At 50.1% G+C, this 17546-nt stretch overlaps 5 protein-coding genes across 5 annotated transcripts, besides 6 other annotated features; 3 read left to right on the top strand and 2 right to left on the bottom strand.

The window, feature by feature from the left end:
- Positions 1–364: 364 nt before the first annotated feature.
- On the top strand, positions 365–1922 carry EKO05_0002617 (uncharacterized protein; the record flags this gene model as incomplete). Its single annotated transcript, XM_038938137.1, has 2 exons — positions 365–670; positions 735–1922. 2 exons carry the CDS (start codon positions 365–367, stop codon positions 1920–1922), a joined length of 1494 nt encoding a protein of 497 aa, XP_038801211.1.
- A 1063-nt stretch (positions 1923–2985) lies between these two features.
- Positions 2986–5562, top strand: EKO05_0002616 (uncharacterized protein; the record flags this gene model as incomplete). The annotated part of the gene is made up of 1 exon (XM_038945094.1): positions 2986–5562. The coding sequence occupies one exon, from the start codon at positions 2986–2988 to the stop codon at positions 5560–5562; it is 2577 nt and encodes an 858-aa protein (XP_038801210.1).
- A 336-nt stretch (positions 5563–5898) lies between these two features.
- Positions 5899–9147: a dispersed repeat.
- Positions 6564–6608: a tandem repeat.
- Positions 9148–9641: 494 nt separating the features above from the next.
- Positions 9642–11411, bottom strand: EKO05_0002615 (uncharacterized protein; the record flags this gene model as incomplete). The annotated part of the gene is made up of 2 exons (XM_038938020.1): positions 9642–10900; positions 10952–11411. 2 exons carry the CDS (start codon positions 11409–11411, stop codon positions 9642–9644), a joined length of 1719 nt encoding a protein of 572 aa, XP_038801209.1.
- Positions 11412–11918: 507 nt separating this feature from the next.
- Positions 11919–12101: a dispersed repeat.
- Positions 12102–12289: 188 nt separating this feature from the next.
- EKO05_0002614 (uncharacterized protein) lies at positions 12290–15501 on the bottom strand (the record flags this gene model as incomplete). The annotated part of the gene is made up of 3 exons (XM_038938135.1): positions 12290–13020; positions 13073–14813; positions 15043–15501. 3 exons carry the CDS (start codon positions 15499–15501, stop codon positions 12290–12292), a joined length of 2931 nt encoding a protein of 976 aa, XP_038801208.1.
- Positions 14833–14853: a tandem repeat.
- Positions 15118–15379: a tandem repeat.
- Positions 15502–16248: 747 nt separating the features above from the next.
- On the top strand, positions 16249–17382 carry EKO05_0002613 (uncharacterized protein; the record flags this gene model as incomplete). Its single annotated transcript, XM_038938026.1, has 2 exons — positions 16249–16401; positions 16939–17382. The coding sequence occupies 2 exons, from the start codon at positions 16249–16251 to the stop codon at positions 17380–17382; spliced, it is 597 nt and encodes a 198-aa protein (XP_038801207.1).
- Positions 16808–16826: a tandem repeat.
- Positions 17383–17546: the final 164 nt, after the last annotated feature.

Genomic DNA, 17546 nt, shown 5'->3' with positions numbered 1-17546 from the left:
GCTGGGCAGTACCGTTCGGCTGTCTTCCGAGGAGATTTCTTTCTTTCTTCCTCGCCGTATGGATTCTCATTCACGATCGTCGCTTGCAAGATGTTAATGTTATCCTGAGCTTTACATAATTCTCTTCATCAAGCTGAGGCAAGTGCAGCCGATGTCGGCAGCTTGTGCCGGCGCTCCACGCATCCGTCATCATGGGACAACGCGACAACGCCCCACTTTTGCACCTGCGAGACACTTCTTCGGGATGTTGTTGTGTAACTTCGACGATTGCAACAGCTTGAAAATACGCAGAATCTCAATTTCCTCCCAGTGGGACTCCTCTCCCTCCCTCTGACACTACACAACTTCTGCAAAACTCCTTATCATGGCCACGACAAAACTTCAAACGTATCCCCAGAAGCCCCGCGTCTTCATCTTGTCCGACATCTCGAATGAGCCCGATGATGCTGAGTCGCTATGTCGCTACCTGTTGTATGCAAACCAATTCGAGACCGAGGGACTTGTGGCATGTACAAGCACTTGGATGAAGGACAAAGTATGCCCGCAGGACATGGAGAAGATTATCGATGCGTATGCGGGTGCAGTTGAGAACCTGAACAAGCATGTCCATCCTGATTGGCCCTACCCCAGCGCGGAGCACTTCAAAGCATTGATAAGAAAAGGTGCTGAGGTATGTCCAACAATTACACGGTGCTGAGAACATCACGTGCCAATCAGTATTGATATATCTTTAGACGTATGGCATGTCTGCTGTTGGGCAAGACATCCCTCTTTCTGCTGGAAGCCAACTACTGTACGATCGTATTGTCGCACCTTCGACACTACCACTGTGGATCCTCTGCTGGGGCGGCACCAACACTCTCGCCCAAGTATTGGTGAAGATCGATGACGAGTTCTCCCCCGAAGACTCTCAGCGCCTCCTGTCACGTGTGCGCGTGTATGCAATTTCTGATCAGGACGACACAGGCGCATGGATTCGCAACAACTTCCCTGATGTATTCTACATTGCCTCAATACATGGATGGAACCAATATGGCATGGCGGCTTGGACAGGAATCTCAGGAGAGAAATTTTACGGCTTCGACCAGGGTGGACCGGACTTCTCGAAGATGGAGAAGAGCTGGATCAAAGAGAACATCCAGATCGGTCCACTCGGTAGCGTGTACCCAGACTACCTCTTCATCCCAGAAGGCGACACGCCTACCTTCCTTTACCTTATTCAAAACGGTCTTGGCGTCCCCGAGTGCCCCGACTACGGATCTTGGGGCGGCCGCTATGCTCGAACGGACGTCAGCAGTGTAGGCTTGAACAGCAATCACTACAGCGACACAGTAGACCGCGTCACAGGCCTTGACGGAAGAACGCACGCCTCGAACCACTCCACGATCTGGCGCTGGCGCGATGCCTTCCAGAACGATTTTGCAGCCAGGATCAAGTGGAGTATGGAGCCCGGCTTCCATAAAGTCAATCACCATCCCATCGTCCACCTCAATGGAACGAAGGATCTTACGCCTGTGCGCATCGACGCTGAAGCCGGGTCTTCCATCACTCTCGATGCCAGTGGTACCTACGATCCCGACGGCGGTAACCTTGCCTTTAAGTGGTGGCATTACCGTGAGCCAACCGCGACACAGTGGTGGATAGACGCCGAAGTTGCGGAGTTGCAGATTAGGAAGCTCGACGACGTGGGTAAGAAGGTTGAAGTCACGTTACCACCACCCGACAGGTGCGCGGTTGAGTTGATGAGCAGAAAGCCAGTGACACAGGGACAACTGTTGCATTTGATTCTGGAGGTTACGGACGACGGCACGCCCAGTTTAACGAGCTACAGGCGTGTATTGATTCAGGTCACGAACAAGGAGCTCAAGGGTGGCAGCAGTGGCTCGGACGCGATTGGCGATCTGATGAAAGACCTTAGTTGATATTTCATATGATGATGCTGTGCAGTATGTTTATATCAATACCAGCAATAAGACGCGACTGCTAGAAGTGCGTGTTTCTCAAGGCAGTGACACAACGCGCCAATCAGGCTTGAACAGCCCTGACACAACCATCTCTCCAACACCACTCCCCTGACGCGGCCCGCGGCACTTCTGTTCGTAACTACAGCAAACCAAGCAATGGACTATCCATCAAAAGGCCGTTGCTTTTAGCTAAGATAATCGACTCCCGTCCTTTCTCGCTGTACGTTAAACAAACCCTGGTAAATTCACAACATGCCTTCACACATTTCCTGGGCCTTTCTAATAGACTCGGTGGCCGCTTAGCTGTCTCATTAAATGCAGCACATACCGCAGGAAGTATGATGTTGGACTCGCACAGGTATCACCGAGATTTAATCACTTCGAAAGACTCGCATGCAACAGACATTCGAAAATGTTAGAGATGGATCAACATCACCTCAAAATGAGTGTTCTTCCTCACCCACAAATTTTCCGAGCATTATACAATGTTCAATGGGTTAGTTAATGCGTCAACAACACGGTGAAACGCATTTTGAGTACGTCCTACGAACAGTGTTCGAATGAATCGCATTGGTCCCTTGTTCGAGAGCATAGTGAATGCACGCCTGTCGAGTTGAACAAAGGTTACGTTGTATGCATACGGCAGATGGGAAGACTCTTTCAAGTTCGCGTATTATATTCACTCTTGCAGCACGACCCAGGCCATAGCGAGATTCTATGTCTCAACACTCGCTGGACTTCTTACACTCACTTTCACAGCCTTTGTATAGCACCCCCTGATCATACTTATGGTCTTATCACACTCTCTAACTCATCCCATTTCTAACAACCAGCTCTACATCTCGACAACAGTATCTATCTCGGCTTCGCGGTCTAGGGCACGCAGCTTTTCACCACGCTCAAGCTACGTACAGGCAATAGTCAGGAGAAGTACTACTTCGAGTATTCCAGCTCTTCCCAAAGGACACCAAATCTGTAAACCAACCACAAGTTGTTCTGTTGACCTCCAGGACACTCCAGGATGAATCAATTCGATGACTTGTTCGAATTTGGTGAGGATGACGGACTGGATATCCCCCTCATTGCCGACAATCATCTCTTCAGCAACGGAACTGACCTGTTCGAGAAAGATCTTTCTGATTGGCTCCACGAAGCTATAGATAGCCCTCATCTAGGCAACAAGTCTCTGCCGTACTCCCAAGATGTCGCTCAAGAGCATCCACCTCTTGCGTCCTCCGACGGTGCGTACTTCGAGGAATCCGATGATCTCTTCCAAGACATTGATTTTGGCGATGGACCGATGAACGTCTCGTCACTGCCTGATCAGCCGATTCCACAGATAGGTAACACGGATCTGACCTTTGACCAGACGTTTCCTCGAACCCCACTCACGCCAGTCCTTACCGTCGATCCCGCTGTACTTCTCAACAACAACATGTGGCAGCCTCAGACTGAATCAGCTTCCGTTCCAGCACCTGATAATGCCTTCATGTGGCATCTGACGGGCACGAATAAGTTGATCCCAATGCCTGGTAGCGGTCAGCAGCAACAATGGCCGGTATTCGCAAACCAGCAGGTCCAGCTTCACCAGCCACAGCCAAGCGTCGCACAAATTCAGTACATGCAAGCTGTACAACAATTCCAGTTTGCCCAGAATCAACTCGCTCTGAGCATGCAGCCTCCGGTCCAATCGCCCATGAACGCTCAGTTGCCTCCAGATCAGCAGATATTTCAGCAAGCACATGGCTCTCTGCAACCACAGACTCTGCTATATCAGGAACCTGAACCAGCCCAGGATGTACAGGCACTGCAAATCACGCCAATCGAAGTCACTCCACCAGAGCTTTCTCCTATTCCGCCGACCGCCTTGCAAACTGCTGCAATAACTCCGTCTGAACAGCAGGAAGGCCCTTCAAACCCTCCACGCTCTCGCGCCAGCCGAAAGGCCCGAGTCAATCGCACATCCGACCGCACGCAGGATGCTCACACCCCGAAACAATCTTATGGTCGCTTGACGTTCATCAGCCTTCGCGAAGCGGAAGCAGCGATGCCTGGTCGCTATCTAGAGAAGAACTGGCAGGCCCCGTCTCCCGATGAGACTGTGCCAGACACGAACGAGGACCGCGCGTACTGGGTTCTCAAGATACTCGATGCCATGCAGGATACTTCAACATGTAAGGACAATAAGGATGGCTTCTCTTTCGTGAAGCGCTGGCGAAATGCCGGTTACTACAACATTCAAGAGATGGAGAAGGTGTGCTGGCAGATGGTGGACGTCGCTGAGCGCCTCCACGCCCAGGGTCCGTCGGTTATGAACATATACTGTCACGACGCGCATAAGAAGCTGCATGCTTCTCGTAGCCTTACGTTCGAGCAGCGTATTGTTGCCATCTGTGACATGCTCAAGTTGTCCAAGTTTCTGTGTGACAATTTGATGAAGGGCGAGGGCACTGAAGCATTGGTCGGTGCACCGAAGCAGAAGATGTCTGGTGCGAGGACCATGGCACGTCAGAATCTGAAGCGCCAGAATTGGCTGGAGGAAGGACGCCGCAAGGATGCCGATCGGTTGAAGGGCAAGACAGACGTTCCAGAAGATGAGCAGGATGTCCTTGTCAACAAGACAAACGTCCCACAGCCTACTTCGCGCAAGCCCAAGCAGAAGTATAAGCGCTCTGCTCCAGCTTCGAAGCCTCTTGCTCGCGCAGTAACATCTGAAGACCCCGACGAGGAAGAGTCTCACGAGCTTTCGCGTCGTCAGTCGATTCCTGACAGCCCCACGAACGAGTCTAACCACACGACCTCTCCAGTATCACCATCGCCTTTTCCTACATCTCCTTCATGGAAGAAGACCTATGCCATTCGCGGTCACGGCCTCGGTCGTTCTTCCCCGCATCGGGCAACACCGCCCATGGAGCCAGGTAGAAAGTTCAATGGCATGTCTCGCAAGCGTGCGATTGATCTGACAGAGTCTGATTCCGATGAGGAGACTCCTTCACCTCCATCCAAACGCATGCAAGGTCCGAAGAATGCCTCCAAGAAGCGTTTCGAAGGCCCTGTTCGTCGCACGTTGCGCAGTGCTGGACATCGGGACACAGATGAGATGGAGATAGATGAGGCTTCTCAAGACGAAGCTTCTCGTGAAGAAGATGCAGAGCACGAGATTGAAGGCGATGAAGACGAAGGGTCTGAGGTCGAGAGCTGCGCCCCTTCGAAAATGGACAAGAACAAGCTCACCACATCGATAGAGGAGCCAGACGTCTCTGAATCAGAGGCACAGTCTGACCAAGCGGACACTGAAGCCGAAACAAGCGATAACAACTCCGATGACGATCAAGACGAGGAACCGGAAGATTCGGAAGAATCAAAACAATCAGACTCGGACCCAGGCTCAGAATTCGAACCATCCCGCGTCCGCAAGCACAAGCGTCCTACCGCTGCTCCCCCAGCGAAGCGCGCAAACAAGGGCAGCAACGAGCCTGCACGTAAGACAGCACAAATTACTTCTTCAACTACAGGCAAACCATTTTATGGGTCTGGCCGTCCTGCCCACTGGCCGATCCCTAGGCCGTGGGGGTATGCCTCCAAGGGCCGCCGCTAGAGTGACGGTAAGCTCGAAACAGGCAATGGATGATCTTGCTTTGAGCTATGGGTGTGATTGCGGTTCTAACATTGTGTGTCGAGTTCCTTAGTCGTAGGTCGATGCAGCCGCCATGGAAATGCTGTTAATTCTGTCACTGACGCTACTGGAGGGTACTACTTGCAGAAGCATTCCAGACAGAGAGCTCTTATGACGAAGGAATGGTAGTCATGTATGGTTTAGCCAGTAAAGGCAATACAATAAAAGTATCATACGTCTTGGTCTCGTGACGCACAGTGATCCTGATCAGTGCATATCCTTGCACCTGGGTAGTAAGAAAAGGGAAAGTCTTCTCAATGGAGGGGTTTAGATGAAAATATTCGAGTCGTTACTATACGCCAGAAACTATCTAGGGGTAGTTTAGCGTAACGCTCACCCCTAACTAGTGCTGGAGGGACTTTAGATAAGACGGAAACTGCACGCTGCAGAAGAGGGGTTTAGATAAAAACTATAATCTAAAATATTTGCGTTAGTAAAGGCTGTACTGTCTATTATTTATTAGCAGTTACTTACTAAATATAGACTATAAAACCTGCTTCTACGTTATTTAATTTATAAGCTGGTATCTCTATACTACCTCTAACAACGCAATCGCAGTTACTACAGCAGCTACTGCCCTGCTAGCTAAGTTAGATCCTAGTACGTAACTAAAGTAGCTATAGAGACCTTTAAAGCGCTATACTATATATAAATTAATGCTAAATATATAGCTACCTAAGGAACAAGGTAGGATTAATAACAAGACATTCTGCTTCTTTACTTAGTTTACAAAAGCAGAAATGCAGAAGCTAGCTTAGAGTCTTAACCTACCTACTAAATATAGTTAGGATAAGAGAATAAGATTCTATAACATATCTATTAGTTTACTAGAGGAAGCCTTATTAGTGTTCTGTTAGTGTGCTGCTTACCTACTTACCTTTAGTTATCTTATCTCTACTTTTAGCTACAGCTGTACGTAGCTAAGTATAGTATAAAATAGCATTTTAGAGTACTTATAGGATATATAGGGCTTGCAGATAGAGCTTAATATAAAGATATTAAAGTAGCTAATAATAGAGGCTTGCTACAAAGCTGTAGGGGGGTTACTAGGAGCCGCTAAAGACCTTATCTTTAGCTTTGTTAACAGGACTAAGATTAGAGTCTGCTAACCTATATTTAATAATTAGTAACTATACTACTTAGGTTATAAGAAGTAACACTTACTTAATTATATAGTAATTGTCTTACCTAACAGTCTCTTTAGCAGCTACTTCTTAGGTGTCCTATCTTCTAGCAGGGACGCAACTGTGTGTATAGTCTTAGACTTTAGTTACTAACTTAGAGAGCTATTAAGCTAGTTGCTAGATAGTAAGTACTAATATATCTATAGAGACGCAGCTTTTAAAAGCTAAGATTATATGCTAGGACCTTACAAGAACATTAATAGTAAGTATTTAACACTAAAGCAGAAGAAGATTAATTAGTAGTTGTTAACTAAGTAGATTGTAGTTAAGTAAGGCTTTAGTAGCGTAAAGAGAATCTTTAAATTGCTACAACTACGTACCTTAATAGTAATAGGCCTATTACTAGTTAGGTTGTATATACTAGTCTTTATATTTCTATAAAACTACTAGACTTATATAAGAGGCAGGAATTAGATCTCTTAGGCCTTTAATATAGCCACGCTGTTGTTAGAGGAGTATTTAAGTAGAAGATTTAAGTTAAACAGTAACACTAGGGATTAATAGTTTTAGGTAGCTGTGCCTAGCTATATAGTTATGTTTATAACAGTAAAAAATAATCTTATTAATAAGATTAGCAGAAAACTCTGCATTACTTACTGCGCGTAAGTAATAACTATTAAATTTATATATATAGTAACTAAAAAGTTAATAGGTAGTAAAATTATTAGTATTTTATATAGCTAGCCTACTAAAACACTAAAGAATCTAGGTAGTAGAATCTCTATAATTACCCTAAAAAAGTAAGGCTTAGTGTAGGGCAGTAAAACCTAGGCGCTGTAATCTCTTACTACCTTCCTAATTAGGTAAAGCATTACTAAATTAGTATAAAGCCTATACAGCAGCTTAAAGTTAGTAATAGAGTAGTAATAGCATTTATAAAAGTATTAAAACTCCCTTATAGCCACCTATACGCCTTAATAACCCTACCTTAACTACTATAATAACACTATAATATTAGTAATACTAGTATTTATCTACTATATTGTCTAACTCTACTGCTTTAACTACTTGTTAATATTCTTCTCTAGCGCCTTAAAGCGCATCTTAGTCTTAGTTTAACTCTATTTAACAAAGCTCTAGAGGTTAGCTCCCCTACCTAAGGTAGCTACAGCAGCAGCTATCTTAAAGGCACCAGCTTTAGTTACTTAGGCTAAGGTTTTAATAGACTTACTAACAGCTTTAGCAGACACCTTAGCTTTCTGCTTAAACTTCTTTCTAGCACTATTTAGCATTAATAAGCTATAATTTAACTAAGAAGTGCTACTATAAGTAACTAACTATAAGCGCTTAGTGTCTTAGTTAGTCTAACTATTGTTGCTGCTATCCTCTACGTTAATAGCCTTACTTAGTTTATTAGAGTAAGTCTTTACTAACTCTACCTTAGCCTTCTACTTAGCAGTCTGCTGTAGTGTCTCTCTCTTTTTATACTTACTAACGTTTAACTTTACCTTAGCAACAATATAAGCTAACTACTTTCTTAGAATATTTAGGTGCTCCTAGTAGCTGCTGTATCTTATCTCTTTGCTAGACGTATTATCTACTTTAATCTTAGCGTCTTAGTTACCTATTATAGTGTTAAAAAACTTTATTATTACTATCTCTAATATATTATAATTATCCTTTATAAACATCCTCTACATAAATTAATAAAAGTTACCTTTACTCTATAGGTGTAACTTCTATATATAAGATATTGCAGCTATCTCTATAAGTACTTACTTTTCTAGTAAACTTATATACTTAGGTTAAGTTCTACCTTAACTATCCTTAGGTCTACTATTATTAGGTAGTACACTGCTACTTCTATACAGCTAGTTTAACAATACTACTATAATATAACACTTAGCTTTAAGGACTTATTTAATAATAAGGTAGATAGAAGTTAAGGCTAATAAGATGTTATAGTTAACAGCTATTAATAACAATATAGGCAGATAAGACAGTGTTACTAGCAATAGCAACTAGGGGTTAATAACAGCTACTTCTGCGGCAGAGGCCTTAATTTTAGAAGCCTGCTTAGCCACCTATAAAAGGGTGCTAGGGTTAAGCTGTTAGCTATAGGTTTGTAAACCTAGTAGGTTACCTATCTTTTAACTCTAGTAACTAATTAGCTTACAGCAAAAAATCTAGTTTACCCTATAAGTTTACCCTAAGTTTGTTATAAACTTATATTTACACGCTAAGAGGGTAGCGTTGTTTTTATCTTATCTAACTTAGAACAGACTGTCTAGTAGGGCCCCCTAACTAGTCTTACGCCACCCTGCTGACTTATTAACGGAAACAGCTATCTGTCACGGAAAAACCGATCATCTAAACCCCTCCAATGCATGCATTCGCATTTCCTGGACGTCGGGAGTCCATGCAATCCATCGCGGGCCAGACAGACCCTCACTCACCAACCAACCATGTCCAACACCGCAAGGATCTCGATATCCCCTTCCTTATCCATATGAGCGAGCAAGGCCCAAGCAATCAGATATCGAAGCAGCCTCCGCTTCATGTCGCGCGAGAAGCTGCATAGCCAGCGCACCCCTGGGAAAGAACAGGGAGATGGCCATGTATCGCACTCCACCTTTCCCCGGGAAGGCACACGACGGACACTGCGGGCGAGTTCATAAGCGCCAGGTCAGTCTCACACGCGGGGCGGCACCGAGCTCGTCGCTGTCGAGTGAACCCAGGAAACAAGGTAACCAAGTTGACAATGTAGACTGAAATCTTTGTTCTCATCTATCAATAGCGGTAACGATGGCGCTAATACCCAAAGCCCGTGGAATTCATTCGATTCCTCTCCTTCCACATCTCAGCAACAGCAACGCCCTATGCACGCCACTTGTAGCCACCTCCGTACCCGCCCTTGGGCTTATAGCACTTCAACCACTGACTCAACGCATCAGTGAAGTACTTCCTGCTAATAGCGCCTCCGGGGAAGTATGTCCTGAAGTCGTAGCCGTGCTGCGCGTCGGCCATTGTGTAGCCGAAGATATCCTCCTTGCTCGTCTCGACACCGCACTTGGGCGCGTCGGTGAAGGCGTTGACCCTGGGCGCGAAAGACTCGGAGCTGAGAGGCGACAGCGTGCGCCAAGGGTCGAACTCGCCGCCGGACCAGTACACGTTGCTTGGGCGAATGTCCCAGCCGCCGAAGACGCGGTTGGTGCGGTCGGTCTCGGGCCAGTCGGGCAGCAGCGAGCGCGGGGCGTTGGGGAACTGGCGGTGGCAGATGTCGCGCTGGTGCTCGAGCGAGTTGTACTTGGAGACGATCTGGTTGGGACCGAGGTTTGCAGACTGGAAGAAACCCCACTGCGTGCAGTACTGCCATGCCCAGCTGATGGAGGCAGGGACAGTGAAACGCTTGTTGAGATCGCAGGTGCCAGTGACGTTCTGCTTTCCGGAGCATTCCGTCTCCAGATAGCTGTTGACGACGAGGGTGAAGATCTCCCAGCTCGCCCACCTGTCGACCACGGACTTTGCGCCCTTGGACTTCGCCCAGCCCTCAGCAGGAGCGGTTGTGTTGGTCTTGGGGTCGGTCTCGATGTAGTCACAGAAGCTGCGGAGACTTCCAGTACCGCCATCCACACCATATGACTGCCACAGGTAGAAGATAGTGGTCAGGGCATCGGCGAAGGTGGCGTGAGAGTTGGAAGCGGCGCCCTTGCCGAAGAACTGCTCCTTGAGCTTGGCAGCCGCAGAGCGATCGGTGTCGAAGGTGTGGTCAATGTACTTGATGGCGGCCTTGATGTCCTGAGTGCAGTTGCCGAATCCGTACTTGTTCATACCGCGATAGATAGGCTCAAAGTAAAAGGACTGGTCAAGGCTCGATTGAACAGGTGCAGAGGAAGCGTACCCGGCGTAGATGGTGTCGGGGTACTTGTCGCGAAGGAAAGCGGCGCGCATAGCCGGGTACGAGCCACCGATGAAGATCCACGGGGTCTTGTCAGGAGTCAAGGTGGCGTTGATGTTCTTTCTCTTGAACTGCTTGGCGAACTGGTCCACATCGGCAAGCGACTGCTCAGTTGTGAGGTACTTGAAAGTCTCCGCCGGAGTGTCAAGATTGATCGGTGCAGGTGTCGAGTTGCCATCTGTATGACATGTTAGCAACGCAAGTCAAGATAAAGGTAAGATGAACTAACAAAAGCGGTGCTCCCAGACAACTCCAATACCACCGAATTGGTCAACAATCTGCTTGAAGAAGCTCGTCTCGTTCTGCAACCAGAACTGCCAGCTCTTCGAAGCATCTGTCTCACCCACATCGTAGATGAAGACCGGGCCTCCGGCCTTGTACCCGGATTCTGCAACCCAGAAGCGGTTGTTGTAGGTGTCCTTGCTCTTGCCAAAGTGATCCAGCTTCAAGGAAACGTACTCAGCGCTGATGGTCTCGGGAGCAGCTTGCCTGACAGTTAGGTCGGTAGCGGCGTTTTTCAGGGTGCCGACGCGGAGCCTCTTGATGAAGGAGTTGGCAGACACCTCATCCATGGCCGAGCCGTCGGCGTTGAGACCCATGTCCGCGAGCAAGTTAAAGTCGCGCAACTTGGCCGCGTTGAAAGCATTGGCGCCTTGAAACAGCGCAAAGGCAAGTGTGGAGGCCCTCATGTTGACAATGTGGACGCCGAGACGTCAGGAAGCTGGGACGATCAGATGAGTAGTCGACTTGGTCGTCGATACTTCTTACCTTGCTTGACCATTAACCGGACGCGGTGGCTCTTAGGACAACAGAAGAGAAGCGCAGTCAACCGCATCATGGTAGCACATCAGCCCATATATACTCCTGGAGAGGCGCACCAGATTACCGCAGCGAGCGAGATCGTTCACCTCGAGCGCGACTATGCCGCGGACAAGGATCTGCACCTGCGCCATCATCAGCCAACAGCAACGTTCAAGCATCACCAAGCTTGCAACCAGAGAGGAAGGTACGGAGCCGCCGCTCCACACAAAGCTTGATGTGTATCGTCTGCCTTCCATTCGCACAATCGGCCCTGCCAAGCCAGTCTCGTGCCTTCCTCTTTGGTGCTGGCGTTGGTGGTAGATTGACGCAGTTCGGTGATTTTAAATTCCCGCTTTGCCACACTACGAAATTCGTAGTACGAATCTTTCTTTCTACTGTGGTCTCCGACGAAAGTAGAGTCTCATGGCCTGTGCAATGTGGACCAATTAGCAGACATCTTCTCTCTTTATCATCTGCAACAGCATCCGTGCGTGCTCGTCATAAATATTGATAGGCGCTTCTGCACGAGACCCACCGAACTGACCATGGGACTCAATCTATTTTCGCCCGAGACCATACCGTAGTAGACTGATCCTACATGCGCTCGTTCTCGTGCATTTTCGTGAGGCTGCATGCACGGTACCTCCCCACAGGATGCTGTACAACATTCATTGCATATAGTATTCCAATGATGATCCCAGCGGCTTTCCATATCGCCGTTTCGTTTCGTGCTGTACAACGCCAACAGTGTTCCTCGTGCGCCCTGCTAATGATGTGGAGCCCCATTCGCCGCTCCGGGGAACGCTACGCCAGGCCAGTGGAAATGCCCCAGATGCGATTGGTCAGCATGCGCATGGCCGTCTTGCCCGTGCCCAGTCGCACCGTCCCGTCCACCCAAGGCCATGAGTGTGGTCGCCGTGTTGAGGTACTCGCCTGGCGCGCCTATTTGTTGTTGCATATAAGTCTGTGTCCACTGCCGCCAGTCCTGGGGACTGTAATTGTTCGCAACATATGTCGGTTGGTGGCTGTTGGTGACCTGTGGGAGGGATTGTGTGTATACGTAGGCGTTGTTCGGGGCTTGTGATGTGTTGCCATCTGCTGCAGCAGCCAAAGCCGCGGTATGGGAAGGGTTTATGCTGCTCTCTTCGTCGACTTTGATGTACGGTTGCTGATCATATGCATGGTTGTGCTGACCAACGGGCATCTGGGCGCCAAGACTGTAGGGCATGGCGATATTACCGCCGTCCGAAAGGTTGGGATACCCGGACCCTTGGGCAAGCGTTGGATCTGTCGGACCAACGGCACTCGCAGTGTATTGCTGCTCATTATAGCCGCTCGCATCGTATACGGCGGGTGGAGGATTGGGCTGTTGCTTTGTGTGCAAGGCCACTCGAGCCAATGACTCAGTCGCAGTCCGTTTGACAATGTTCTCGTTTATGTTGTCCAACGCTTGATCTACAATCTTGGATATCGCTTTCTTCATCTTGTCTTCTGTGCCTATGCCGGACGTTAGCGTGCTCTTCAGCTCTGATCATTTGCTCTCACTCACCCGATAGTTGACTGCACTCGCCAAGTATGTTGATCCATATACTCATGTCTCCCTTCAGCCTTGTCATATTGACAGGCGAGAGATGCTCTTTCCGCATGGACGAGATGAACAAGGTAGTGAAGATAGCAGCGATGTATACCACAGTATTGATCCAGACAATGTCCAGACTCTTCTTGTGCATCATCTCGGTGCAGTTGTGCAGCATCTTCTCCGATGCCTCCATGCATTTGTCCAAGTTGGATGAAAGTATTGTTGGGTCGACAGACCTGCACACTGCAGGGTGATGGAGCAAGAGCTGATACTCCTGAAACCAGTACTCAAGGTACAGTGCGAAAATGCGGTCGTCTTGCAGAGCACGAGACGAGTCTCGTAGCTCATAAGGTAGCTCCTCTTTCCACTGCTGAATGCCGGCTTCGAGTCGTTTCAAAGACTCCACATACGAGCGTGGTGTGTACCGTATGGCGTAGATGGTCTTGTAAAGATCCAATTCCCAGACGGTGTACTTTGCAATCTGTATGCCCACTTGGAACGAACATTGGTGGAACGGGCTCAGTTTCGCCTCCTCGCCCGGCAAGCAGTCGTTCATCGGCTCGGGAAATTCGACGTCGATGTCATCGTTGCTGGTCAGCATAGGCCTACCCAGTTTCCCAGCGAGGTTTACCTGCAAGGCGTTCATGGTCCAGAAGATGCGCTTTCTCATCTCGATTTCGAGCTTACTCAGTTTCGATGCTACGTCTGACCAGTTCTTCACCGATCGATGCAGACCGCGCTCCAGCGCCAGTAGGTAGGTAAGAGACGTCATGATCCACGCAGCGCCGGGCTTGGGGAAGTTGCGAAGGTGGTGACAGATCATGGCCAGGGCTTGGACTTCTGCAAGCTCGTGTTGTCCAAGGAGGAGGTCCTTGTAGAAGCTGCAAGCATACAGGTAGTGCGCGTGTGACTCGTCCATGAGCGAGCTTTGCTGGCTATTGCGTGCTGCTATCTGGTACTTTATGGTTGCCAGCATCATGTGGACCATGACCATCTCGGGCGGTGTGGGTGTGAAGTTGGGGTCTTTGCCGAATCTCCATATTAGATCCATAAAGGCAGGTTTGTGGACAAGCATGGTGTAGGGGTTCAGCGAGCGCAGGTACCATGTCGCCCATTCCTTGAGAGCCTCATACGGTGGCAGTATCGCAGGCTCGACGTGCTGCCTACCAACACAAATACACAATAGCGTTTGGTATGAGAAGGGTGAGTTCAGGTACTCGTTGCCCTCCTCCACAAAGTCTGTGATGTCGATTTCAGTGCCAAAAACGGAGAGCGAGGTCCCCCTTATGTGACTGAGCAACGAGTCCCCGGAGGCCACGCCAAGGTAGTTATCGCCAATGGAGCCGTACTTGAACTGCGGCAGCAAGCGAGAGTCGGTCCTGTCGCCAGCAGGGGCATAGCCAGGCTTGGGAGATGCGCTCGGCCGTCGTTGGGTGTGCGCCCAGTCTGAAGCGTCGCCAGGTGAAGCAGACGACGGCCATGGCATGTTGGGGTAGGTGGGCGGTGAACGCGGCTCAACACCCAGTTCCTTCAGCTGTGCCTGCAGGTCAGCGAGGTGGGCGCGCAGGTACGCGTTCTCGCTCTCCATGGCTTCTGCATGGCCGCGCACGGTGGCTTTGCCGGTGATGCGGTCGGTGGTGCGGCATTGCGTGCGGTTCTGCTCGCAGGGCGTGCAGCCTTCAGGACGGCCATCGCAGCGGATCTTGCGAACCTAGAAAGGGTCAGCATGAGTGGTGGCGGTGGTGGTGGTGCTCGCAATCGCATTCGCAGTCGCGGTGGGCCTGAGCCTCGGTCTGCCAGAATGCGACGCGCGCGCGCAACATGGCCATCAGATGGCAGCGTTGACGGTGCGCATCGCTGCCGAGCCTGTCGCGCAGACATGACGGCGCCCTCCGCGCCACTGCGAGCGCACACTGCCACTGGGCGGAAGTTGAACGCACCTTACATCGGTCGCACGCCTGCCCCGTCCGCTTCGAGTCGGCGAGCCTCCGCTTGACCGAGCCTGAGAAGTCGCCGTTGTTGTTGCTGTTGCTGTTGCTGTTGCTGTTGCTGTTGCTGTTGCTGTTGCTGTTGCTGTTGCTGTTGCTGTTGCTATTGTTGTTGCTGTTGCTGTTGCTATTGCTGTTGCTGTTGTTGTTGTTGTTGTTGTTGTTGTTGTTGTTGTTGTTGTTGTTGTTGTTGTTGTTGTTGTTGCTGTTGTTGTTGTTGCTGTTGCTTTGGCTTTGACTTTGGCTGTTACTTTGGCTGTTACTTTGGCTGTTGCTGTTGCTGCTGCTGCTGTTGGCTAGGCGCAGGTGCAGGCTCGTTGTCTGCGGAATGCCGTGCTCAATGCGCTGGATCTTGCTAGTGTTGGCGAGCGTTGCATCGTCGTCAGACATGCGCTTCGCTCCAGATGCCATGATGGATGCGAGTGCGGTATCTTCCGAATGCGCCTCACGCGCGAGCAACGCGGATGCTGACTGGCCCGTGTGTGGTTACGAGACGCATAAAGTCATGACCTCGTCTATACACCGACTGTGTGAACAACTGCCCTGAGAGAGAAGAGCGTGTGTCTGTCTGGCCACCACGGTAGCGGGAAGAAACTGAGAGACTGCGTGTTTTCCCAGGGTCGACGAAGAAGCATGAGCTGCCCGGCGAAGGGACACGCAGATCAACTCCCGTGATTGCAGTCCACGGTCTGCAGTCCATGCGCCACTCGACGCCCGGCCGACGCTTTCTGCGAGCCTTGGAGCACCAACACCAGTCAGCGCTTCATCTTTGACATGCCGGCAAGCGTGCACCTTGGCTTCGGATCGCCGGTCGCCTTGTTCTTGATTCGCTGCATGCACCGGCGGCACCTGGCCCCGATGCCGCAGCATTCCTAACGAGGCCTTGCCAAGCCACATGCAGTTGAACTACACCCCGCTTCAGCCCAAAGCGGCCGGCTCGATCAACACTCGTCCAAAAGGCCAGCACCCTGATCGACACGCTTCTCGACCCACGGTGCATCTCGGCAACTAGGGCCACCTCAACGCTGAGCACCACCTCCCGCCAGAACTAAGGCACAGAAAGAGACGGAGTGGAATCGGCATCGCGCAAACTAGGAAAAGAGTTAGGACTACGACCCAGCGAGACTTCACGCTGCACACCAGCCCGCATCTGGTACCATGGCTGCTGTACGCACCTTTACGCTGCCGCATTACGAGGCCTACCCCGTGCAAGTTGCCCTGTTCAAAGACGTCAAGAACGCCGACTTTCTGAGGAGCCAGCTGCTGGCGGCCAATCCAGCGTTCGACTATGCATTTCTCGATGCTGCCATGGTGAGTCCGCACGCGCACGTCTCGTCACACTTTCTCCTCGTACTTGTTTCATCTCCTTGGACCTTGGATACTTTATACCACAGTATCTCGCCCTGTTTCTTGGCTGGTGTCCGCCCTATTGATCTTATCCGGCAAACTTTGAATTCTATCTACCTGGCGTGCGCCTTGGATCAACGTTGCCAGCTCGCTGTTGGACGATTGTGGGCATCACGCGGCTGTGATCTACAATCATCACATCCATGTCTTGCACGGATCAGAATTGGGCGGCGGTTCTAAGTCACACTGTCCTTAGATATCCCATCTTGGCACTGCAGTACCACCGGAAGCACCTCATCCGTGCATGCCACTGCCTAATGAATGTATTGGACTGCTTGCGTAAGCATCCAGCAGTCTAGCATCATTCAAGCCCCCCCCCCCCCCCCCCCAAATGACACCTCCCCAACCCAGCCTAGACTCGGACTATACTCTGCCCTCATCTCCACTTCACTTGACGCACAGCTCCCTTCACAATCTCACCCCACCCACTAACCCTTCCAGATCCTCACCCCTCTGCACCTCCTAACCGCCACCTTCCACGCGCTGCACGCCTTCGCAACGCACACGCAAAAAACCCGCACTCCACACAGCGAGCTCGTCTTCCGCCTCTCGCCCAACAACAACATCGGCGCATCCTACAAGACCTTCGGCATCGCTCCCGACACCACGTCGTTGGTCTGCGTCAAGCTGCCGCTTCGCGCCGACGGGAGCGCAGATGAGCGCGTGACGCGGGACAGCGTGGCGGCGCACTTGGGACAAGTGGTCGAGGGGGAGAGCGTGCAGGTTGGGGAGCTGGGGGAGGGATTGGGACAGTTTGCGGAAGTGCATAGGGTGAAGAAGGTGTATAAGATTGCGTGTGCAAAGGGGGGGAGCAAGGGGATGAAAGACGATAGAGGGGATTTGGAGAGTGTGGTGCTGGGCGCGATTGCACTGAAGGGGTCGTGAAGGGGGACCTTCTTAGCTGCCTCGGTGGAAAGGAAGTAGGACGTGTGACGTCGAACAGAACATAGCAAGCATGGGACACAGTCAAGACAAAAGAGATTTTCAGTGTCTAGAATCACCTTCCCACACCAGCTATGCTACATGGACCGTATAGATACAAGGGCCAA

The sequence above is a fragment of the Ascochyta rabiei genome, chromosome 4, assembly GCF_004011695.2.
Source record: "Ascochyta rabiei chromosome 4, complete sequence".
Classification (NCBI taxonomy): Eukaryota; Fungi; Ascomycota; class Dothideomycetes; order Pleosporales; family Didymellaceae; genus Ascochyta; species Ascochyta rabiei.
Note: the sequence above shows the minus strand (reverse complement) of the source record. Positions and strands in the feature narration are given on the sequence as shown.